The sequence below is a fragment of the Geotrypetes seraphini genome, chromosome 5 (genome assembly GCF_902459505.1).
Source record: "Geotrypetes seraphini chromosome 5, aGeoSer1.1, whole genome shotgun sequence".
Taxonomy (NCBI): Eukaryota; Metazoa; Chordata; class Amphibia; order Gymnophiona; family Dermophiidae; genus Geotrypetes; species Geotrypetes seraphini.
The window spans coordinates 169,915,003-169,939,667 of NC_047088.1; the positions used below are offsets into that span (position 1 = coordinate 169,915,003).

Genomic DNA, 24,665 nt, shown 5'->3' on the forward strand with positions numbered 1-24,665 from the left:
ATACACTGAAACATAGTTGTTAAGGAATTGCTCTTTTGAAACTACCCTAAACCTAGCCATGGACACAAAGAACCAACACGTACATAGGGCTAGATTCACTAACTATAGACTAATTTTTCAACAGCATGCAAAATGCATGCAAATGATTTGCAAGCAAACCCACATACTCAATCGCTCAGTGAGCAATAAAGACATGCGCAGAGCCCTATCAGTAGTGACGGGAAGCACGATATGATGCATGGGGATGGACCTAAGGCCATGATTGGCTCATATGTCTCAAGCCCCCTCCCCTTGGGCGGGGTCTTAGGCATCTGAGCCAACCAGAGACTCCCTTAGGCTCCCTCTGTATCCCGGATACAAGGGGGAGGAGCTTTAAACGTGAAAAGTGTGCTGTCACTAAGTTTAAGAAACTTCGCAACTGCCCGCACCGCACATGCGCGAGTCCTTCCCGCTCCTGTTCTTCGTTACCGCAGAGTGAAGCAATCTGTTTGTGACTGAATTCTGTTTAGTCGGCATTGCCTTCCCGTTTTGCATTTCTTTTTTCCTAGTTTCTAGTTTTACTTTTGTTTGTATAGTTAAAAATAAAAATAAATGTATTTCTTTTCTTTTGTTTAACCTCTGGCTTCGGCCTTAATTTTCTTTCCCTGATGGGACTTCGTTCACCTATGACAGGATTTAAAAAGTGCTACAAGTGCCAAAGACCTATTTCAATAACAGACCAACATAATTGGTGTCCTCAGTGCTTGAGTCCTGATGACCAGATTGAATTGTATATTAAGTGTTCCACCTTGCAAAAGCGTTCCATTAAAGCCTATCATATTCAAGCTGGACATCGGAAAAACTTCGGAGCCGTCACCTTTGAAAACTCTGGCATCAACATTGGGGAAGCTAGTTTTTGAGTCATCCTCTTCCCAGCATGCATTGCAGGTCTCTACTGCATCAAGTCTCTTGATGCAGACCACACATCAATGCCATAGATCTAAGGATCTGCAAGTTGTTTCTCCTCCTAGGTGTGCATTCCGTCGAGGTCACCCTCTCCGAGACAACCTGCGGCACTGATAGTACCAGCTGGTGATCCTTCAGTACTGGTGCATGCTGCTCAGCAGGCATCACAGGCCTCGATAGCATCGAGTCTTTTGATGCAGGCCAAAAGATGTCACCATCGTTCTGCTGAGCTGCAGGTGGTTTTTCCCATACAGGGTGTATCTTCTGCCAGGTCACTCATACCAAAACAACCTGCTGCAACAACAGTTCCGGCTGTTGAGCAATCGCTACTGGTGCTAGAAAGATTATTACCGAGGTAGGTACCTAATCTTTCCATTTGCTTGTTTCAACTCTTTATTTCAAAATGATGGTAACATGCGGTAATAATAAATATTTTTTTGTTCAACTATGACAATTCCTCATGACAGTTTTTAAGAAATATGATGAAATCAAAACATTTACTAACCTGAAGATACTATACTGCCTGTTCAAACATGTTCCTTTTTCATCTTCATCAAAGCATTTGTCATGATGTTTCCAGGCCACCAGACCTTGCACTTTTTAGTTATAATGTTTGCCTTAACCATAAGTAGAGGAATTTCATTAAAATATTCCCAAACTGGGTCTCTCTAAGACCTGCTGCCTTTATAGGTTTTTTCCTCCAAGGAGAGAATAATATGATAAATCTCAGGCTTTACACACAAAGATAACAAGACTTGTGGAGTATTCTGTTCAAAAGTTTTTACATTCATTTTTTTGGCTTCTTGCCCCTCCCTCTCTCCTCACACTCTACTCCTTGTGCAGATATATAAACTTAACACTTAGAGTTAAGGGACTGATTCTGTGTACATCGATTTGCAAAGGAACAATAGGGCTAAGGTCTTTCTGAACTCTCTCTCTATATATTTTATAACACTTTTGGATGGAAAAAAAAGCATATTCTCTGCAGACACAAATTCACAGTTTTGAGAAATGCAAAATCAAGCATTTGTGATAATATCTTCTAGATAGAAAAATTGCCCGTGGCATTTTGAGTGGATTAATGTAAATTCATTTACCAAAAAATTAAACATTGCATGAATATACAGCCACATGCTACATAATTAAAATGTAATCCTTATTTCATGATCAATAAGTTTTAGATTATAATGTATTTTAAAATAGAAAACTATCTTTGGATAGATTTTTTTTCTCAAAAAGGCATTTTATTTTTTAAAAATTTAAATTTTAAAAATCCATTGTATTTTTATTTTAAAAAATAATTGATTTTTATTCACCCCGCTTGACCTCTAGATTAGCAATACTTAAAATTGCTTGTTTAAAAGTTTAATCTTAAAAAATTGCATGTTGTTGACATAGTAATAGTGTCCAACAGGTCTGAAGTTCCTCTGTCTCCTTGGTGGTTGAAAGAAGGTAGAGAGTCCATCAAGAGAGCTGAAAGGGGTGAGTAAGTGGGTTGGAGAGAGAAGGTGATTGAGTATATCAGTGGTTTATTAGTAAGGATTAAAATAGATTTTAGAGGTGGCTCCTTGCTTTTGACTAATTATGTCACAGGTTGTTTACAATGAAACATTTAAGTACAATAAAACAGTGTTTCTCAACTCGGTCCTGGAGTACTCCCTTGCCAGTCAGGTTTTCAGAATATCATTACATTAGAGATTTCTATTCCACCATTACCTTGCGGTTAAGGGTGGATTACAAAAGAGTTATAAATGGTGGGTTACAATGGAAGATCATTAGTGGATTCAAGAGAAGTTGAGGAGAATAGGTAGTATCTGTGGGGCGGGATGAAGGTGGGAGGATGGAAGGTAATTGAGATGTTAAGAGTGTTTCAGTGATTTCTTGAAGAGTATCGTTTTTATTTCTTTTCTGAATATCTTGTATTCGGGGGTGGTTATCAGTAGGTTGGAGATTTGGTTATCTAGTTTTGCTGCTTTTGTTGCTAGGAGGCCGTCATACAGTTTTTTCCGTTTGACTTCTTTGATTGGAGGGTGTGTGAAAGGGGTGTGTGTTTTTCTATGTCTGGGTGACGTTTTTGGTATAGAGGCAGTTGTTTAGGTAGATTGGGCTGTCTCTTTTTAAAGATTTAAATAGCATGCAGTAGAATTTAAATAGTATTCTTTCTTGAATTGTTAGCCAGTGTGAGTCGATGTATGCCTCTGTAATATGGTCGTGTTTTTTCAGTGAGTAGATGAATCTCAGAGCTGTAGTTTGGATTGTTTGTAGTTGTTTAGTCATTGTTGCAGGGCAGGGGAGGTAAAGGATGTTGCAGTAATCCAGTAGGCCTAGTATAAGGGATTGAACTATGAGTTGGAATTGTAGTCTTTCGAAGAATTTTCTTACTTGTCTTAAATTTCTCATAACTGCGAAAGATTTCTGTATTGTTTTGTTTATTTGTGGCTGCATGGTGCAGCATCTGTCTATAGTCATTCCTAATAGTTTTAGGTTTGAATGGTGGTTTGAATGGGGTAGTTGATTGAGTTGATTTCTATATTGGTTAAGGTTGGGGCTTTGTTATTTTCGAGGAGGATGAATTTTGTTTGTCTGGGTTGAGTTTCAATTTGTGATCTTTCATCCAGGTCGCTACTGCTTCTAGTGTTCAATGTAGTGTGTCTGTCATGACGGTCTTTGGTTGATCGAACGGTATGAGGATGGTAATGTCGTTTGCATAACTATAGGAGATAATGTCTAGATTGTCCAGGTATGTTCCGATGGAGGCAGTATATAGGTTGAAGAGAGTAGGGGATAGTGGGGATCCTTGAGGTACGCCACAGGGGTTGGACCAAGGTTCAGATTTTACTATATCCGATTTTATTCTGTATGTTCTGGATTTTAGGAAGCTTTCAAACCATGAGTATACTTTATCAGAGATACCTATTGTGTCCAGAATTTGCAGTAAGATGTTATGGTCTACTAGGTCAAATGCTGCAGTCAGGTACAGTTGTAAGAGCAGCATTTTTTTCCCTGTGCTAAGATGTTGTCTGGCTGTGTCCATAAGGGATCCCAGTAATGTCTCTGTGCTGAAGTTGGTTCTGAAGCCAGACTGTGTGGGGTGAAATATGTTGTGGTCTTCTAGATGGTGAGGAGTTTGACTACTAGTCCTTCTGTTAGTTTGACATATAAAGGTATTGAAGCAATGGGTCTGTAGTTGGATGGTTGGTCATTTGGTCCTTTTGGGTCTTTTTGGATTGGGTGGTGATGATTTCGCTAAGGTCAGTTGGGAAAAGGCCATCTGCGAGCATGGTTTGTATCCAAAGTAGAAGTAGAGTGCGGAATTTTGCACTGGAAGATGTTAGGAGGTATGGTGGGCAGTGGTTGAGGTGACAGGATGCGTGGCTGTACATTTTGTAGAGTTTATTGAGTTCTGACCAATGTATACTGGGGAAATGGGACCATGTTCTGTCTGCTGCAGTTGATTCTTTTTCTGTGGGTTGAATTGTGTGTTCACTTAGGTGGGATGGGGTACAATTGAGGGTAGCTCTTGCATTTGTTATTTTGTTCCTGAAATGTTCCGCTAAGAGGGTGGCTGAGGGGAGGGGGGTGTATTGTTTATGGTCATGTAGGGTTTAGTATTTGTTAGATCTTTTAATATTCGGAATATTTTTTGGAATCTTGGGTATCAGTGCCTATTAGGTTGGTGTAGTGTTTTTTTCTCTTGTCCTTTAGTTGTAGTTTGTATTGTTTGTTAATTTTTTTTCCAGGCAGTTTTCGTTTGGTCTAGGTTATTTTTTCTCCATTTTCTTTCTAGTCGTCTGCATTGTCTTTTAAGTAGGAGTAGTTTGCTGTCAAACCATTGGTCTGATCATCTGCTGGTTCAAGTTTTTGTTTGTAGTGGGGCTAGTTCATCAAGGACATTTGTGCTCAAGCTGCTCCAGTGTGAGATGAAGTCCTTGGGGTCGCAGTCCTGAATTGTTTCATCTATTTTTGTCCAGAATTTGGTGGGTTCAATGTGTTGGCGTGAGGTGTAAGTTATTTTTTTGGAATTTGGTGTGGTTTTGTTTTTGGTCCAGTTGATGTTGAATGTGTATGTGTAGTGGTCTGACCAGAGTGAAGGGGACCAGATTCCATTTGATGTTTGAATTTCTGGAGTGGAAAGCTGATATGTCATGAAGGCTGCGATGTCAAGTTGGTGTCCTTTCTCATGAGTGGTTTGTGGGTTTAAAATTTGGAAGGATAAGGCATTGAGGAACGATAGACAGTTATCTACTGGTTTAGATGCTTGGTCTTCGAAACGTAGGTTTAGATCTCCAAGGATAAGGTTGTATTCAGCTGTTAATGAGTTTTGGTATATGAAGTTTTCGAATTCAGGTCTTACTGCGGTCCAGTTTCCTGGTGTTATATAACTGAGCATGCAGTTTAGTGAATTTTTTAGTGTGATGCTTGAGAGATGACACGCTAGGAGGTCCATATGTGAAGTGGAGGTTTTTTCAAGTATCTTTAAACTATATTTAAATTATCGTTGATGCAATATTTGGCTCATAACCTAAAAACTGGGAAGTTCCTCTCTAATAATGGTCACATAATAATAACCTCAATTCTAAAAAATCGAAAAGAATCTTCAGCTATAATATCCAACTACAGACCAGTAGCATCCATTCCGTTTATTGTAAAAATTATGGAGGGATTGGTACACACCCAACTGATGGATTATCTGGATCAGTTCTCTCTCCTACATGAAACTCAATCCGGTTTTAGACCGTTATTCAGTACTGAGACAGTAATTGCGGCTATTTTAGACAGTCTGCGCCTACTGTTTAGTAAGGGCCTTAATGCCCTGGTTATGCAATTCGATATGAGTTCTGCCTTTGATCTAGTAGACCACGGGAAACTGCTGCAATGCCTAGACGCCATTGATATCAGGGACGAGGTGCTGAATTGGTTCCGTGGCTTCCTTATGTCCCGCACTCGTCAAGTACGTTTTAATTATGAACTTTCAGATACCTGGAGCAATCCATCCGGTGTGCCACAAGGGTCTCCGCTATCTCCATTGCTCTTCAATGTCTACATGTCCTCACTAGGCACGCAGCTAACCCAGTTAGGGATAAAACTATTTAGTTATGCAGATGATTTTACGATCATCATCCCATTCGTTAATTCTATCTCTGAAACTATTCCTAAAGCTTCAGAAGCCATAAACGTGATGGAGCACTGGATGACAACCTTTAGGCTCAAACTTAATTCAGAAAAGACAACTTTATTCGTTGCTTCGCCAGATCCGCTTGACACCAAATCACCACTATGTATCAATAATCTTAATTACCCTATCCAACCTACCATAAAGATACTAGGTGTAACTTTGGATCAGTGCCTAACCATGAGAGACCAGGTGGACTCCTTGATCAGAAAGGGATTTTTCACTCTCTGGAAATTCAGATCCATTAAAGCTTATTTCAATACAGCGGCATTCAGAACCCTAGTCCAATCCCTCGTACTGAGTCTACTTGACTACTGTATCATCGCCTTTATCCCAGGACAAGCAGGCATGATATTCTCACATGTGGGTGACGTCATCTACGGAGCCCCAGCGCGGACAGCTTTTCAAGCAAACTTGCTAGAAGTTTCAAGTTTGCACACTGCACCACGCATGTGCATGCCTTCTCGCCCACTAGAGGGCGCATCCCACCTCGTGGTCCTCAGTTCAATTTTTTCCACGGAGCCAGAAAGCCCTGTGGATTTGAGCTCCAGTTTTGTATGCCTTTCTGCTGCCGCGTTTCGTTTTTTCGATCGGTTCGCGGTGCTCCTTTCTTTTTTGTGTTTTTCCTTCGTTTATAAAAAAAAAAAAATATATATTTTTCTTTTCGTTGGGCTCCGGGGGCTCCCGGCAGCCGTGGCCGCGGGACGTCGGTCGTTCCCGGCCTCCTTTTCCGTTGATGTCCCGTCCTGTTACGGGATTTAAGAAGTGCAGCCGGTGTGAGAGGTTACTTTCCATCACTGACCCTCACCGGTGGTGCATTGTTTGTCTCGGGCCGGATCATCCGACAGCTTCGTGTGATCGCTGTGCTACTTTTCAGGCCAGAGCCCTCCGCCGCCGCAAGGCCAGAATGGCGGAATTGTTCGCCTTGGACGCGCCGGCTAAGGCCTCGACGTCGGCCTCGGCCCCGGCCTTGACCTCGGCCTCGGCCCTCGACTTCGAAGGCGTCCTCGGGAAAACCGGCTTCGGGTAAGTCCTCTGTTCCATCCCCGTCAGCGAAGAAGCCATCCTGTGCTCCGGCTAAGGCGAGTGGGTCGACCCCGGCCCCGCCTCGGACCCCGGCTTCGCACACCCCGAGGGACTACTCGAGACCGAGGTCGCCCTCCAGGGAGTGTGCTCCGGACCCGGAACTCCCGACCTTCGTGGGGATTCCGGCCTTTCAGGACCTCCTCCGAGCTCTTATTTCATCGGAGCTGTCGGGGGCCCTGGAAGTGTTGCAGCGGGCTGCGGTTCCGGCGGCCTCGACCTCGCAGGCCTCGGCCGGGGCACCCTCGACATCGGAGGCCCCGGCCTCGGCGCCCTCGACCTCGGGAGCCCCGGCCTCGGTGGCCTCGGTCTCGGGTACTGTGGCCCCTTTAACCTCGGCCCCGGCTGTGCCCTCGACCTCGACCTCGGGGGGGCCGCCTGAGCGGAGTGTGCGGCCTAAGGAAAAGTTGCGCAGAGTGCGCCATATTTCCTCCTCTTCCTCCTCGAGGTCTTCCCGGGACGCCTCGCCCTCGACGCGACCTCGGACGGGGCGCCGTTCGAGGAAGCCGAAGCGCCCGCGGGGCTCGCCTCGGAGGCACGGTCGTTCCTCGCCGCTCGAGGGCGGGGCGCTGCAGGTATCGGAGTTGCGCCTCGACAACCCGAGGCTCCTCCGATCACCTCATGGAAAGTCTTCCCGGGCCGCCTCGCCGAGGAAGTGGGAGAGTGTCCCCCGGACCCCGGGGTCCTCACCCAAGGGTTCTTCGAGGCGGAGAACTTCTCCTTCCCCCTCGAGGGCCTTGGAAAGAGAATCCTGGGGCTCGGGGTCGGTCAGGGATCCTCATTATTCCCATGAGGCCTCTCCCCTCTCCTCGGTGGGGAGGTCGAGAACCCCGTCTCCTCCAGCCAGGCCGTCCTCATTTTCCACTTTTGTTCAGGACATGGCCCGAGCTTTGGGGTTAGACCTTATGGTCGGTTCCCAATATTCCAAAGAATTTTTGGAGGAGCAAGACCTTCCCACTCCTCCTAGGGAGGTGCCTAGGCTTCCCCTCAACAGAGTCCTCCTACAGACCTGGTTGAAGAATTTGTCGAACCCTCTTACAGTCACGTCTGTGCCTTCTAAAATGGAAGCGAAGTATAGGACGGTGCCCCCTAAAGGGTTTGAAAAGGCGCAGCTCTCCCACCAGTCTCTTCTGGTGGAGTCTGCCCTTAAGAAATCACAGCCCTCACGGGTTTCTGCGGCGGTTCCACCAGGCAGGGAGGGGCGGACCCTGGACAAGTTTGGTCGTCGCCTCTATTCAAATTCCCTGATGGCCACCAGGGTTCTAAATTATGCCTTCACCTTTTCCTCCTATTTGCGTGGCATGGTGAAGGACCTTCCTCAATATCGAGACTCCTTACCGGACTCCCAAAGAGCAGGATTTGATAAGTTTATGTCCAACCTGTCTCAATTGCGGTTGTACCTCTTTCATGCGGTGTACGATGCATTTGAGCTGGTTTCGAGGGTGTCGGCCTTCGCAGTGGCAATGCGCCGTCTGGCCTGGCTTCGCACCCTCGATATGGACCCAAACCTGCAGGAACGTCTTGCAGACTTGCCTTGTGTGGGGTCCGAGTTATTTGATGAGTCCTTAGATGCGGCGACCAAGCGGTTGTCGGAGCAGGAGCGCTCGTTAGCATCCCTGGTCCGCCCCAAACCTAGGCCCCCGCAACAGAAACCTTTCCGTCCTCCGCCGCGCCGATACCCTCAGAAGTCGACTCCGGCTTTTTCAAGGCCGCCTCCGAGACGTCCGTCTCAGCGAGGCAGAGGGGGACAAACCCAAGCTCCGGCGCAGGGTCCTTCTAAACCCGCGCCTTCCTTTTGACGGGCTGAGCGGACGGGGCGGGTTCCCTCCGCGAAATCACAGGATCCCCTTCCCATCGGGGGGCGTCTTCGGTTCTTCCACATGGCATGGACCGAGATAACATCAGACGCTTGGGTGCTCCGGACCGTCTCCGAGGGCTACTCGCTCAACTTTGTGTCATCGCCACCGGATCATCCCCCAAGGGTGGCCTCTTGCAATCGAGCGCAACTGCCGATCCTTCTGGCCGAGGCCAGGGCTCTGTTGGTGCTTCGGGCGGTCGAACCGGTCCCAAAGGACCAGCGGGGTACGGGGTTTTACTCCCGTTACTTTTTGGTCCCAAAAAAGACCGGGGACTTGCGACCCATACTGGACCTCAGGAAGCTCAACAAATTCCTGGTCCGGGAGAAGTTTCGAATGCTGTCTCTCCCGGTTTTATATCCTCTCTTGGAGGGAGGGGACTGGATGTGCTCCCTCGACTTGAAGGAAGCATACACCCATGTTCCGGTGTATCCCGCCTTCCGAAGATTTTTACGATTCCAGGTGGGAGATCTGCACCTTCAGTACAGGGTCCTGCCCTTCGGCCTGGCCTCGTCTTCACGAAGTGCATGGTGGTGGTCGCGGCAGCCCTGAGGTCTCGTGGGCTTCATGTGTTCCCTTACCTGGACGATTGGCTCATCAAAGCCCCGACCAGGGAGGGGGTTATCTCAGCGACCCGACAGTCTATTGCCTTCCTGCAGAGCCTCGGGTTCGAGATAAACTTTCCCAAATCACAGTTGTGCCCAGCTCAGTCTCTTCAATTTATAGGCGCAGTGCTGGACACGGTGCGCCTGCGCTCCTATCTCCCGCCCCAGCGGTTGGAAGCCTTGGTGCGGATGGGCCGTCAGGTCTCTCAATTGTCGGTGGTGTCGGCCCAGCGCATGATGATGCTGCTCGGCCATATGGCGTCGACGGTCCACGTTACTCTGTTCGCCAGGCTGCACCTGAGGATTCCTCAGTGGACCCTAGCTTCCCAGTGGCGTCAGGAGTACGATCCGGTGTCTCGTCTCATTGCGGTGACTCCGCTTTTGCGGAAATCGCTGCGTTGGTGGACCGACTCTTCAAATCTGTCCAAGGGTTTACTGTTTCTCACCCCTCCTTTTCGCAAGGTTCTGACCACAGACTCCTCGGAGTACGCGTGGGGAGCCCACCTCGACGGTCTTCGAACGCAGGGCCTCTGGTCTGCCGAGGACCGTCGGTGTCACATCAACGTGCTGGAACTTCGTGCCATCTTTCTGGCGGTCCGAGCATTTGTCCACATATTGCAGAATCAGGTAGTCCTCGTCCGCACGGACAACCAAGTGGCGATGTACTATGTGAACAAGCAGGGTGGAACGGGTTCTTGGCCCCTCTGCTCGGAGGCTCTTCGCCTTTGGGAGTGGGCGGTCTCCCGGAACATCTTCCTTCGGGCGGTCTACATCCAGGGAGAACAGAACTGTCTGGCAGACAAACTCAGTCGACTTCTGCAGCCGCACGAGTGGACTCTACACTCCGGAGTTCTGCGCGAGGTTTTCGCTCGCTGGGGAACGCCGCAGGTGGATCTGTTTGCCTCTCCGGAGACTCGCAAACTGCCCCTGTATTGTTCTCGGATGTACTCCCGGGACCGTCTGGAGGCCGATGCCTTCCTTCTCGATTGGGAAGGGAGGTTCCTGTATGCGTTCCCTCCCTTTCCCCTGATCATGCGAACGTTAGTACATCTCAAATCGTCCGCTGCCACGATGATTCTCATTGCACCTCGGTGGCCGCGTCAGCACTGGTTCTCCCTGCTGCTTCAGCTCAGTACCAGGGAGCCTCTTCTTCTGCCTGTGTTTCCTTCTCTGCTGTCTCAGAGTCAAGGATCCATGTTACATCCCAATCTGCAGTCATTACACCTGACAGCTTGGTTTCTTGCTCCTTAACTTCGCCTGATCTGTCTCAATCTGTGAGGGAGGTGTTGGAAGCCTCCCGCAAGATTTCGACTAGGCTTTGTTATTCGCAGAAATGGACCAGGTTTTCCACCTGGTGTTCGTCTTTTCACCTAGATCCGGTTTCGGTTCCGGTGTCCTCGGTTTTGGATTATTTATTTCACCTGTCGCACTCTGGTTTGAAAACCACTTCTGTGCGTGTGCATCTTAGTGCTATTTCTGCCTTCCATCAACATCTGGATGGGCGTCCTTTGTCGATCCATCCTTTGGTGACACGCTTCATGAAAGGGTTAATCAGGGTTTGTCCCCCTCTTAAGCCTCCTTCAGTCGTGTGGGATTTGAATGTGGTTTTAGCTCAACTGATGAAACCTCCTTTTGAGCCACTCAACAAGTCTCTCTTGAAATTTCTGACTTGGAAGGTGATTTTTCTGATTGCCCTCACTTCCGCTAGGCGGATTGGGGAGTTGCAGGCCTTGGTTGCGGACCCTCCTTTCACTGTCTTCCATCATGACAAGGTGGTTCTCCGCACCCATCCTAAGTTTGTACCTAAAGTTGTTTCTGATTTCCACCTCAATCAGTCCATTGTCCTTCCTGTGTTCTTTCCTAAGCCCCACTCCCATCCTGGCGAGACGGCGCTTCACACGCTTGACTGTAAGAGGGCGTTGGCATATTACCTTCAACGCACCAGGTCTCATAGGAAGGTTCCTCAATTGTTTTTGTCCTTCGATCCTAATCGATTAGGGCATCCTGTTTCCAAGCGCACTCTGTCTAACTGGTTAGCTTCTTGTATTTCTTTTTGCTATGCTCAGGCTGGACTTCCGCCCCCGGGTCGAGTCACGGGGCATAAGGTCCGAGCCATGGCAGCTTCGGTTGCTTTCCTCCAATCCACTCCTATGGAGGACATATGTAAAGCTGCCACTTGGTCTTCGATTCATACGTTCACCTCTCATTACTGTCTGGACACTTTGTCCAGAAGCGACGGCCGGTTTGGCCAGTCGGTGTTGCGTAACCTGTTTTCCTGAATTGCCATCCTCCCACCTGCCCTTTTTTGGTTGGCTTGGAGGTCACCCACATGTGAGAATATCATGCCTGCTTGTCCTGGGATAAAGCACAGTTACTTACCGTAACAGGTGTTATCCAGGGACAGCAGGCATATATTCTCACAACCCGCCCGCCTCCCCGGGGATGGCTTCTCTGCTAGTTATGGAACTGAGGACCACGAGGTGGGATGCGCCCTCTAGTGGGCGAGAAGGCATGCACATGCGTGGTGCAGTGTGCAAACTTGAAACTTCTAGCAAGTTTGCTTGAAAAGCTGTCCGCGCTGGGGCTCCGTAGATGACGTCACCCACATGTGAGAATATATGCCTGCTGTCCCTGGATAACACCTGTTACGGTAAGTAACTGTGCTATTTAGCAATTTCCCAAAAGAACATGCAGCGTTTACAATTGATGCAAAATGCAGCGGTCAAACTGATCTTTGGGCTGAGGAAGTTTGACCACGTGACACCCTACTACCGGCAGCTGCATTGGCTGCCAATGGAGGCGCGTGTAAAGTTTAAATTTGCCTGCTTCTGCTTCAAAGCACTACACGGACTTGCCCCTAAATATATAACTGACCTTTTCATCTTCTCAGCCAACAGACACAAGAGAAGCTCACATTCCAACTTCGTTTCCCCCCCAGTGAGAGGTTGTAAACTGAAAAAACACCATGAACATCTTCTCTCACACCAAGCAGCATCATGGGGTAAAGACCTAGAACAATTGCTTTCGCCCACTACTTATGAGGAATTTAGGAAACGTCTGAAAACACACCTGTTCCTAAAGTATCTAGACAACTGATTCTCTCTTCTCTCTCCCCTCTATAGTGATTAACTTGTTCTATTGATCACTCTCTCCTCAAAAATGGATTTCCTGTCCTATTAACCCTCTTTCTTCCTCCCCTCTTAAAGTCAATCAATTTGTACCTTTGCTTAATCTTTGTAAACCGCATAGAACTTCACGGTATTGCGGTATATAAGCTGTTATTATTATTATTTAGGGTTAAGGAGTCTTTGACTAAGATTGCTAGTCCTCCTCCTCTTTTTTTCTCTCTGCAGGTCACAGTTATTTTGTATCCCTGAGGGCATACTACTTTTATTCTGGGATCTGTGTCTGAAGTTAGCCAGGTTTCAGTGAGAAAAAGGCAGTCTAGATTTTCGTTTTTTATCCAGTTTTTTATGTGTTCTGTTATTGGTCCTAGGGCTCTGATGTTTAAGTAGGCACATGTTAGTGTGGTGATTTCTGTTTGAGTTATTGCAGGATAGATGAGTGATTTAGAGGGAGGTGGATGTTTGGTCTTGGGGTGAGTTGATCTTCTTCTCTATGTTAGGGTGATTGGTTGTTGAATGTTGGTTTGGTGGTTTGGGCTTCTAGCTTTTGGAGTGCTCCTGTTATGGTGGTGGGTTTTGTTTGCAATTGAGCTGGTGGGTGTGATAGGTATGTTGTTTGCTACTGTCTTCCAGCTGGTAATAAGAAGGATTATCAGTAGAATGACCTGGATGTGTATATGAGGGATTAATTTCATTTTGGTGGCAGGGAGGATTTGGAGATGGAGAGTTTCGTTTGTTGATTTAGTGTAGTTTTTTGAAAGGAGGGAGTTTGAATTTTAGTGAAGGTGTTGTAGAAAAAACTTGATGTTGTGGTAGGTTTTGAATGGATTGGATACTACAGTTGAGTTGGTTTGAAGGGGTTGGGTCGCTTCGTAAAGGCGCTCTCGCTTTGGCGGGCCCCTTTGACAGTGCGCCTGGCGGTTGAGCGCCTTTTATTAGCTCAGCAGTGCAGAGACTAGGGGGAGGGGCGGAGTTCGTTCCCACGCCTTGGGGGTGATTATATCCATATTGAATTTGCATAAACTTGATTTGCATACACTGCCTCCGTTGTATGCAAATTTCTTTCATGCATATTCATTGTGGATATCTTGAAAACCTGACATGCAAGGGAGTACTCCAGGACTGAGTTGAGAAACATTGTAATAAAACATACTCTTAAGTATAATAAAACATACTCTGTTTTCTTAAAGGAAGAAGAAACAGTAACTGAAAATCATTGTAGAAAAGAAGAAAATGGCATGTAGGTACAATTTTCATTATCTCTGTGGATAAGTTGCCCTCATGTATAGATAGTGTCACTAGGTGGTGCCTCTTTTGTAGTTCTGAGTATATGTGGAATGCTCTGTTGACTGGGGGCCACCTGCTAAGTCGTCTTGTCTGTACAGACCAACAGTATTTCATACTTGGCAATGGTTTTTCCCTTTTATTTCAGCTAGAATTTTTGGTGCAGTGTTTGGGTTTTTTTTCAGTCATTTTATTTTATTTTTGCATTATTGCACCATAAGGCAGTAGTTAGCCTTTATTTTTTCCAAAATTGGGACATTTGATTTCATTTCAGGCATATTTTTGACTGTTGTCAAAAGAGGAAGTGCACAGCTTTGAGATGCACCTGATGCACAGCTTTGAGATGCATCCTATTCCTCCTTATCCCACAGATCAGTCTAGAATTTGTGGTTTATGCTTATCTACCAGCAGATGGAGACAAAAAAATAGGTCTTTGTTATTCACCCCTTAAGGGTATTGTGCAGTCCTAGACCTTCAGTATTTTCTCTGTCTCCAGCAGAGGTTTAATTGCAGTTCCTTGGCTTCTAAACCCTGTAAGTTTCAGAGCTAGTAGTTTGTTAGTCTCTTGGAACAAAATTTCTACTAGCCTTGAAGAAAATCTACACTTAATTGGAGGTCTCCCTTTTCTATTTCTTCCTCTAACCTGGAAGGAGGTTGGGATTGATCTGTCTCCAGACTATTAGTTTGAATCTGACTTTTGGACCTATGTTCATACCTGGATACTAGCTCAGCATGGGGTACTCATTGTTGGAGACTCTTAAAACCAGAGGACAATAATTTGGGGCAGAGCCCCTTCCTTCCTTCTTTTATATACTGCCATCTTGAAGACTGGTTCTCTGGAGGTTTTCTTCTAAGAACAGTAAGCCTACTCTGTCCTCACTTGTTTATGGTCTCAGTGGATTTTCTCGTGTTCTGCTGATATATTTTGGATGCAGTTTCCTCCACGCTGGTTTTCTTCACAGTTCTTTATATTCTGGCACCACTTTTTTCCTGGGTATTTTTCTGCTTTCTGTTACTAGTAAGAAAATTACTTCAGAGTGATGGCAATGCCATTTGTACTTTTGCAGATTTTCAAGTTGTTTCAGTGGCTCTCCAAATCAACCAAATCAAAAGTGCAGTTCTCATTTCTGTTGTGCTTTCATAGACTTGTTGCGTATTCAGTTTCAGAATTCCAGTATGCTTTGCATTTCTTTCTGTCTACAAGCCTTTTTGTCTGTAGGCTCATTTTTCACCTTTTTGAGACAATGGTTTTCCGTTTGAGGGTTGTATTGGAGGAGTTATTGGACTTTTCATTGTATATTGTATATTTATCTCTAGTACATCTTGATCTGTGGCGTGCCAAGGCTTCTGTTCTTTTTGAAATTAAGAACTTTCTGCCATGGCCCCTTTGGTTTCCTGATTTGAGTGTCCATAATAGTTTTGTAGCTTCCCAAGGTCTGTATTCTAATGTTTTTTTTATACACCCCTAAACCTCTTAGCTTTTGGCTGAGGGCTGTTAGTAGTAAGAACACTTAGTAATATAGTAAATGACTGAAGATAAAGACATGAACTGTCCGTCCAGTCTGTTCATTAGTTATACATCACATTAGTGATTTCTATTCCGCCATTACCTTGCGGTTCAAGGCGGATTACAAAAGGAGTTATCTGGCCATTTCCAGAGGAATTGAAGAGTAGAGTGGGTTGTTTCAGAGAACTGGGACGAGTCTTGCGGTGTTAGTTTGTCTTCAAGGATTTCTTGAATAGCATAGTTTTTATTTCTTTTCTGAACGATCTGTAGTCTGGGGTCGTTATCAGTAAATTTGAGAGTTGGTAGTCTAGTTTTGCTGCTTGTGTGGCTAGAAGGCCATCGTGCAGTTTTTTTCATTTGACGTCTCTGATTGGGGGATGCATGAATGGTTTGTGGGATCTCCTATGTCTGGTTGAGGTAGTTTGGATTAGGCGTAGATGCACAAAGCCCTACTCTGATTCAGTCAGCACATAACCTTTTCCGCTTGTGCCGGGGAAGCAAATGCCAGTAAGAGAAGAGCTGATTATAGGATGATCGGGGAGGGGGGAATATTGATTTCTGTGGTGGTAGCATCAGTCATGAGGTTTTTAGAAAGAAATGTTGGTTGCTGCAAGGGGTTGGAGGGGGGGAAATGTTGGCTGCTGTGCTGGTGTCCATGTTGGAAGACCCCAGCAAATGCCGGTAAGTGAAGAGCTGATTATTGGATAATTGTGAAGGGGGAGAATGTTGGTTGCTGAGAGAAAAAAAGCACCCCCCCCCCCCCCGCCAATTACAGCCCTCCCTGGTGTCCCCATGAAGAACCATCACCGGGAAACCCCCCCCCCCCCCTGGTATGGCAGCGAAAATGGCAGGAGGGATACCTACTCCCTCCTGCCAATGGAGGCCCCACCCCAAACCATCCCCTACCCTCCCACGGTACCTTTTTTCGAAGTTGGAAGCAGGAGGAAAATACAGTCCCTCTACCTTCAAGGCATGCTTTACAAAATGGTGGGCCTTCCCTCCTCAGTGCATCGTGTGATGCACGGTGAAGGGCCCAAGGCCCTGATTGGCTCAAACGCCTAAGGCCCCTCCTGCTTCCAATTTAGGAAAAGATATCTGTGGGAATTCAGGGGGGATGGCCCCCATTGGCAGGAGGGAGTGGGCATCTCTCCTGCCAATTTTCTCTCGCATGTGTGTGGGAGGGTCGGCATAGCAGGAAGGAAGTGGCCATCCCTCTTGCTGATTTTCGGGGGGAGGGGGCAGTCCCTAGGACCAGTTCATCAGATATTATGCATGTGTAACACATAGCATCTGTGCCCATTTAAAAAAAATAAATAAAGGTTTTCTACCCCGAACAGCTGAGTGGCAGGAGGCTGCTTTGGGGCTTTCCCCTGCCGGCTCTGCGCATGTGTGAGAGTTTATCTCACTGTGATCAATCAGATGGGAGAGTGTGGGATTATAACGAATCTCTGCGTGAATCGTTTGCATGCAAAATTTTTAGTGCATCAATGGCTCTTTTAGAATTGGCCAAAAATCGGATTGGAGCAGACCCATGCAATCTTACTGATCTTGTTTAGTGCATCTAGCTCCAGGAAGATTTCCAGTCCTTCATTGAAAGTTCCTCTCCTCTTCGTCAGTAACACTACCATGGGGATCGCAAATCTGGAAAGTGAGTCCTTTGATAGCTTTTTGTAGTGCCACAGTCCAGTACAAACTCAACCCTCTATCGCCTTGGTTTAAACTGCAGCTAAATTTCTTGCAATATGCTCACACGGCCTTCCAAACTGCCAAGAATGCCTCCAAGCACGACGTGAAAAAGCTCACACCGTGACTGAGAAACCGCTTTCAAAAGCGGTGACCAAACTCTGCCGCTGTAATTAACTCCTTTACAATTCTCACATGTCTTCTCAATTATTTCTTTCCAATCTTCTTTTCAGTTGCTCAACAAGGGCTTTGTTTCGCCGGACTAGCCCGCTGCGTCATGAGACTTTCCTTTGAGAACAATTACAACCTAAATAGCTCAGAAATTTAAACAGAGAGCATTGACACACAACGACCAATCATAATCCACAATGGATTTAAAGAGCCCAGAGCTAATATCTTCAGTAAAAAGCTTGCCATTCAGTTTTACCATTCAGCCCATATGGTTCAGTAGTATTGACCTTAAAAATCCAATGCTTCTCAGTGCTTTTATATTGCCCCCTCTCATAAATCTGGGCTGGGCTAATACTGAACAATGCAATGCCTCAAACTTATGACCAAACTGAATATAATGTAACCATTGGCACTTCTTTTTTATGTTTAGTAATGCAGTGTTTTATGTTCAGTCATATGGTTCTTGAAAGTACGAGATGTTTGACCTATATATGTAAGCCCACATTGGCATTTCACACAGTAATTGACTCCCTCAGAATCACATGTAGTGCTATAATCAATTGTGAAATCTTTTTCTCCTGTTTTCACTACTATTCCTTCATCTATCACTGAGCAAATTGAACAGTGCCCACATTTCTTATGTCCTGTTGCATTATATGACACACTCAACCATACATTAGATGTGCATTGTCAGGAAAGGACTTATGATAACCCATTATATTTGGGTCATTCCACACCAACTGTACAAATTTTCAGAATGATCCCCACCTTACCATCTCCAATTTCAATGAAACTTGGCACAGAGATGCTCTGGCTTGAAAAACTAAGCCCTGCAAAGTTTCAACCTCGAAAACATGAAATTCTTGTAGTAACAGGTGCCTAAATAGAGGCCCTAAAATTTTTGTGCGTACGAAACAAATGGGCAACTTCAAGGACCTTCTGTACACAGAGTTTTGCTAACAGCCTGAAATTTAATCTACATGTACAACTTCTTGTACTTAATAAACTTTTAGAGTTTCAAAAGTCTAGGCTAAGTGCTTTTCTAATGCCTCAATGCCAAAGTTGGCCAAAAACTCAATTCACTAATTTTTGGCATCATCTTTGGGGTGCCATAGATTTGTAACAAATTTAAAAGGTTTCTTCTCGTTTGGTATACCTGCTCAACTACTGATTGTTATCCATCTGTGAAAATTTCAAGGCCTGCTTTTGTTTATTTGCAAAGATATTGCAAGTCAAATGGAGCAGCAAAAATATTAATAACAGATTTTACCCATTTTTGAAGCCTTGTATTTCAGTTTTGACACCAGCAATCACTTTGATTCAAAAAGCATTGAATAGAGCAACCTTTTCTCTACCATATATCTTTTCAGGAGGGTGTTTTTTTGTATAGGGAAGAAATTTGCAGTTGAATTCTGGTTAGTCAAAGCAGCGTAACAAACAATTTGAAAGTATTAATGGTATTTGTTTTGTTGGGCTGCAGCACCTGGACAAAGTGACTATTTTGTATTGTGTGGAGTGTGACACTCTGAAGGTGACCTCCATTTAGCTGACTGTAAGTCTCGAAAAACTGTTCATGATTTATTTAGTTTGACACCCTAGGGAACATCAACATAAAATTTTGTTCAGTTTGGAGGAGATTGAGCATGGATTCCTGATCCACTTGATACAGAATGACCCAGGCACAAAGTTGATGTGTAAATGTTATAGAATTGTTCTTTATTTGTGTGCTTAAGTAATCCTTCTGTCCGTAATTTTGATTTATCATGCATATCCAAGGAGTTAATTAAAAACTGATAATATGCATTTACTCAAAAATTCAAACCCTCCTTCTACAAAGCTGCACTAGCATCTGCTGCTGCAGTAACTGCCCTGAAGTCCATAGGGATTTAAAGGGCTTCGGGGCTTTTGCCGCATGGCTTTGTAAAAGAGGGGGGTAAGCTAGATCAGTTTTGCTTCATACAATATTTTTCTCTCTCATAGATCTATAGCATCCAGAAAGATGGCTTTCAGGAGTATATCGTCTATGACAAAACAGGAGGTTAGTGCTTTAGAAAAAACAACTGATTAAGGAATTTGGCTTTCTGTGTCTAAAGTGCCTACCGTATTTCCCCATGTATAGGCCACAGGAAATGCCGATTTAGGTTTTAAAACTCTTAGATAAGCTGCCCCATGTTACTAGCCACGGCTTATATAAGTGTTTTAAAACCTAAAATGGCCTATACAATGGGGCGGCTAGGGAAGCCTATACATCCCCCCTCCCCCCCAGTAAATACCTTCGCCGGCTGCCAACTGCCTCATTGCGACAAGCGGTGCTGGGCAGGAGAATTCTTTTCAGCATCCAGCCGGCGCCGCCATAACATTCCTAACAAGTGAGAACATAAGAACATAAGAATTGCTGCTGCTGGGTCAGACCAGTGGTCCATCATGCCCAGCAGTCCACTTATGCGGCGGCCCTCTGGTCAAAGACCAGCGCCCTAACTGAGACTAGCCCTACCAGCGTACGTTCTTGTTCAGCAGGAATTTGTCTTAACTTTAATCCCTGGAGGGTGTTTTCCCCTATGACAGACTCCGGAAGAGCGTTCCAGTTTTCTACCACTCTCTGGGTGAAGAAGAACTTCCTTAATTTTGTACGGAATCTATCCCCTTTCAACTTTAGAGAATGCCCTCTCGTTCTCCCTACCTTGGAGAGGGTGAACAACATGTCCTTATCTACTAAGTCTACCCCTTTCAGTACCTTGAATGTTTCAATCATGTCCCCTCTCAATCTCCTCTGTTCAAGGGAGAAATGGCCCAGTTTCTCTAATCTTTCTCTGTACGGCAACTCCTTCAGCCCCTTAATCATCTTAGTCGCTCTTCTCTGGACCCTTTTGAGTAGTATCTTGTCCTTCTTCATGTACGGCGACCAGTGCTGGACGCAGTACTCCAGGTGAGGTCGCACCATGGCCCGGTACAGCGGCACGATAACCTTCTCAGATCTGTTCTTGATCCCCTTCTTTATCATTCCTAGCATTCTGTTCGTCCATTTTGCCACCGCCGCACATTGCGCAGACGGCTTCATCGACTTGTCGATCAGAACTCCCAAGTCCCTTTCCTGGGAGGTCTCTCCAAGTACCACCCCGAACATCCTGTATTAGTGCATGAGATTTTTGTTACCGACATGCATCACTTTACACTTGTCCATGTTGAACCTCATCTGCCATGTCAATGCCCATTCCTCAAGCCTGATTATGTCACGTTGCAGATCTTCGCAATCCCCATGCGTCTTCACTACTCTGAATAACTTCATATCCGCAAATTTTATCACCTCGCTCGTCGTACCTTTGTCCAAATCGTTTATAAAGATGTTGAAGAGCACAGGTCCAAGCACCGAGCCCTACGGCACCCCACTGGTGATGTTCTTCTAGTCTGAGTATTGTCCATTTACCCCCCATTCTCTGTTTCCTATGCTCCAACCAGTTTTTAATCCACATGAGTATTTCACCCTCGATTCCATGGCTCGCAATTTTACGAAGTGGTCATTCATGCGGAACCTTGTTAAATGCCTTCTGAAAGTTCAGATATACAATGTTGACCGGGTCGCCCTTGTCTATCTGCCCGTTTACTCCCTCAAAGAAGTGCAGCAGGTTTGTTAAACAAGATCTGCTTTTGCTGAAACTGTGCTGGCTGGTCCTCATCAGACCGTGTCCATCAAGGTGATCAATGATGCAGTCCTTTATCAGCACCTCTACCATCTTTCCCGGTACCGAGGTCAGACTCACCGGTCTGTAGTTTTCCGGGTCTCCCCTCGTACCTTTTTTTGAAGATTGGCGAAACATTTGCCACCTTCCAGTCCTCCGGAATCTTTCCCGTTTTGATCGACAGATTGGCTATTAGTTGAAGCAGTTCAGCTATGGTCCCTTTCAGTTCCATGATGACCCTCGGATGGATGCTTTCCGGTCCCGGGGATTTATCACTCTTAAGCCTGTCAATCTGCCTGCATACCTCTTCTAGACTGACCGTTAACCCTATCAGTTTCCCATTTTCACTTCCAGCATATAGCCTGATGGGTTCCGGTATGCTGTGTATATCCTCTTCGGTAAATACAGACGCAAAAAACGTGTTCAGTCTGTCAGCGATTGCTTTGTCCTCCTTTAGCGCTCCCTTTATTCCTTGGTCATCCAACGGTCCCACCACTTCCTTCGCAGGTCGTTTCTCTTTAATATATCGAAAGAATGGCTTGAAGTTTTTCGCCTCCTTGGCTATTTTTTCCTCATAGTCTCTTTTGGCCCCTTTTACTGCCTTATGGCACCTACGTTGATGTTGTTTGTGCTTATTCCAGTTTTCATCCGTTTTTGATCTTTTCCATGAACAGATAGAGGTACAGATATTGAACTTTACTAGTACCATCACTAGTATATGGGCTAGTTCTCCCTGAAATTCTCCAGTATGTTCCTGCCAAACAGAAGTAGGTTCAAGGTACCGCACCCAAAGCTCCATCTAACTACAGCAACACAAAGGATAATTTAATTAAACGCACAAAGGATAATTTAATTAAACAACTATACACAGTATATCCATAGAGAGAATAGACCAGGGAATTCAACAAGTCTCTTGAAACCAAAGTCTTCCAGGGCAGGCCCTGAATTAATGTTTCAGAACTCAAGGAAAGAAAATTAATAGGTATGACTAAATTCCACATTTCCCATCATTCCTGCCATACCTGTCCCAACAAGTGACTTTCACTGGGAGTGGAAGGTCATCTGACTTCTGGTTACAAAACATCAAGCCTGTAATATTTCACAAAGGAATGAAGTGATGACCAAATTACTGCTCATAAGCACATAAGCAGTGCCTCTGCTGGGTCAGACCAGAGGTCCATCATGCCCAGCAGACTGCTCATGCGGCGGCCCATCAGGTCCAGGACCTGTATAGTAATCCTCTATCTATACCCTTCTATACCCTTTTCCTTCAGGAAATTATCTAATCCTGTCTTGAGCCCCAATACCGTACTCTGTCCTATCACACCCTCTGGAAGCGCATTCCAGGTATCCACCACACTTTGGGTGAAGAAGAACTTCCTAGCATTGGTTCTGAATCTGTCCCCTTTTAATTTTTCCGAATGCCCTATCGTTCCTGTAGTTTTTAAAAGTTTGAAGACTCTGTCCCTCTCCGCTTTATCTATGCCCTTCATGATTTTGTAAGTCTCTATCATATCCCCTCTAAGTCTATGCTTTTCCAGGGAAAAGAGCCCCAGTTTCTCTAATCTCTCAGCATAGGTTTTCCATACCCTTTATCAAATCGTGTCGCTCTTTTCTGAATCCTCTCGAGTATCGCCATATCCTTCGTAAGGTACAGCGACCATTATTGGACGCAGTACTCCAGATGCGGGCGCACCATCGCCTGATACAACGGCAGGATAATGTCTTTCGTTCTGGTTGTAATACCTTTCTTGATAATACCTAGCATCCTGTTCATCTTCTTAGAGGCCGCTGTGCACTATTCCGATGGCTTCATTGTCTTGTCCACCAGTACCCCCAAGTCCTTTTCTAGTCTACTTTCACCATTACCAGCTCTCCCATCATATAGCTGTGGTTTCTGTTTCCTACATGCAAGACTTTATATTTCTCTACATTGAACTTCATCTGCCATCTCGTCACCCACTCTCCCAGTTTGTTCATTTCCCTTTGTAAATCTTCGCAGTCCTCTTTAGTCCTAACTCCACTAAATAGTTTGGTGTCGTCTGTGAATTTTATTACTTCGCATTTCATCCCTGTTTCTAGATTATTTATAAATACATTGAACAGCAGCGATCCGAGTACCGACCACTGCGGAACACCACTCGTGACCCTCCTCCAGTCCGAGTAGTGGCCCTTCACTCCTACCCTTTGCTTTCTACCCGCCAACCAATTTTTGATCCATCTATGTACGTCTCCTTCCACCTCATGGTTCTTCAGTTTCTGCAGTAGGCGTTCATGGGGTACCTTGTCAAAGGCTTTTTGGAAATCCAAGTATACGATGTCTATGGGGTCCCCTTTGTCCATCCGTTTGTTAATTCCTTCGAAGAAGTGCAATAAGTTTGTTTGGCATGATCTTCCCTTGCAGAAGCCATGTTGGCTTGTTTTCATCAGTTTGTTCCTTTCTAGATGCTCATCGATGCTGTCTTTATCAGCGCTCCCGCCATCTTCCCCGGAACCAAAGTCAGACTTACCGGTCTGTAGTTCCCCGGGTCGCCTCTTGATCCTTTTTTGAAGATGGGCGTAACATTAGCTATCTTCCAATCCTCCGGGATCACACCTGTTTTCAGGGATAGATTGCAAACCTGCAAATATCCTTAGGCGACACCGCCCAGACCTTCATCCAGGAAGCTGTTTGCGCCTGAATAAGCTCTCAATCCCCTCACAATATGTTTATACCAAGAGCCGCAATGGCCACCTTAATCCAACAAGCAATGGAAGTTTTGAGTGCCAAGCCTTTGTATGGCCCATAGATGATAGGTAAAACAGAAACAATTTGTTTCCTGTAAGTAACAGAGCAAGACTCTCAGGACATACAACTTGTGGAGTCTGTTGTACTGAGCATCTGATCCCCACCCTAGAAAATGCCTCCTAATTCATATGAAATGGGGAAATCATCTTTGGTAGAAAGGAAGGAACTGTCGGGAAAGATACAGGTCTTGGGAAGACAAGGCCTGGAGTTCCGAGACCCTCTGTGTTCACACAATAGCAACTGTCTTCAGTGTGAGGTCTTTAAGGGAGGCCACTTTCAACAACTCAAACAAGGGACCTGCCAATACACTGAACACAAAATTCAGATCCCACAAGGTCAGATCAGCCTAACAGAGAGGTGTAAGTGAAATTATTGATTTATTTAAAACATTTATAGAAGACTTAATATCTAAGTGGTTTCCAGCAGCAAACATACATAAAATTTCCAATAAAACATATCAAGGCAGTTGAAGAAGGAAAGAGTTGTGTCTTTAGTAACTTCTTAAAAAGTTAGCACATGCAACGTGTGAATCGCTGCCTGTGCGTCCCCCCAACAAGCCGCTAAAGGCAGATGGAGCGAATGCAGCTTGAACAAGTAAGGATCTTTCTGAGACAAAGAGAGAAAGGAGGGGGGAGGGAAGGATTACGTTGGGGCATTGGAGGGGCACAACGGCTGGAAGGCAGGGAGGGAGCACAAACTCGACTCAGAAGGAAGGGAGTTGGCATGAACATGGGACACAGAAGGGAGGGAGGAAGGGGGCACTAACTT

The 24,665-nt window shown here is 45.5% G+C and overlaps 1 protein-coding gene across 5 annotated transcripts in view; it reads left to right on the forward strand.

The window, feature by feature from the left end:
- Window positions 1-24,665, forward strand: part of LOC117360536 (SAP domain-containing ribonucleoprotein-like) — a 179,429-nt gene that overhangs the window by 83,365 nt on the left and 71,399 nt on the right. For all 5 annotated transcript variants that reach the window (XM_033944434.1, XM_033944435.1, XM_033944431.1 and 2 more), the window contains 2 exons: window positions 13,978-14,027; window positions 19,413-19,470. In XM_033944434.1, the coding sequence (XP_033800325.1) occupies window positions 13,978-14,027; window positions 19,413-19,470 (108 nt within the window). The remainder of the gene's footprint in view (window positions 1-13,977; window positions 14,028-19,412; window positions 19,471-24,665) is intronic.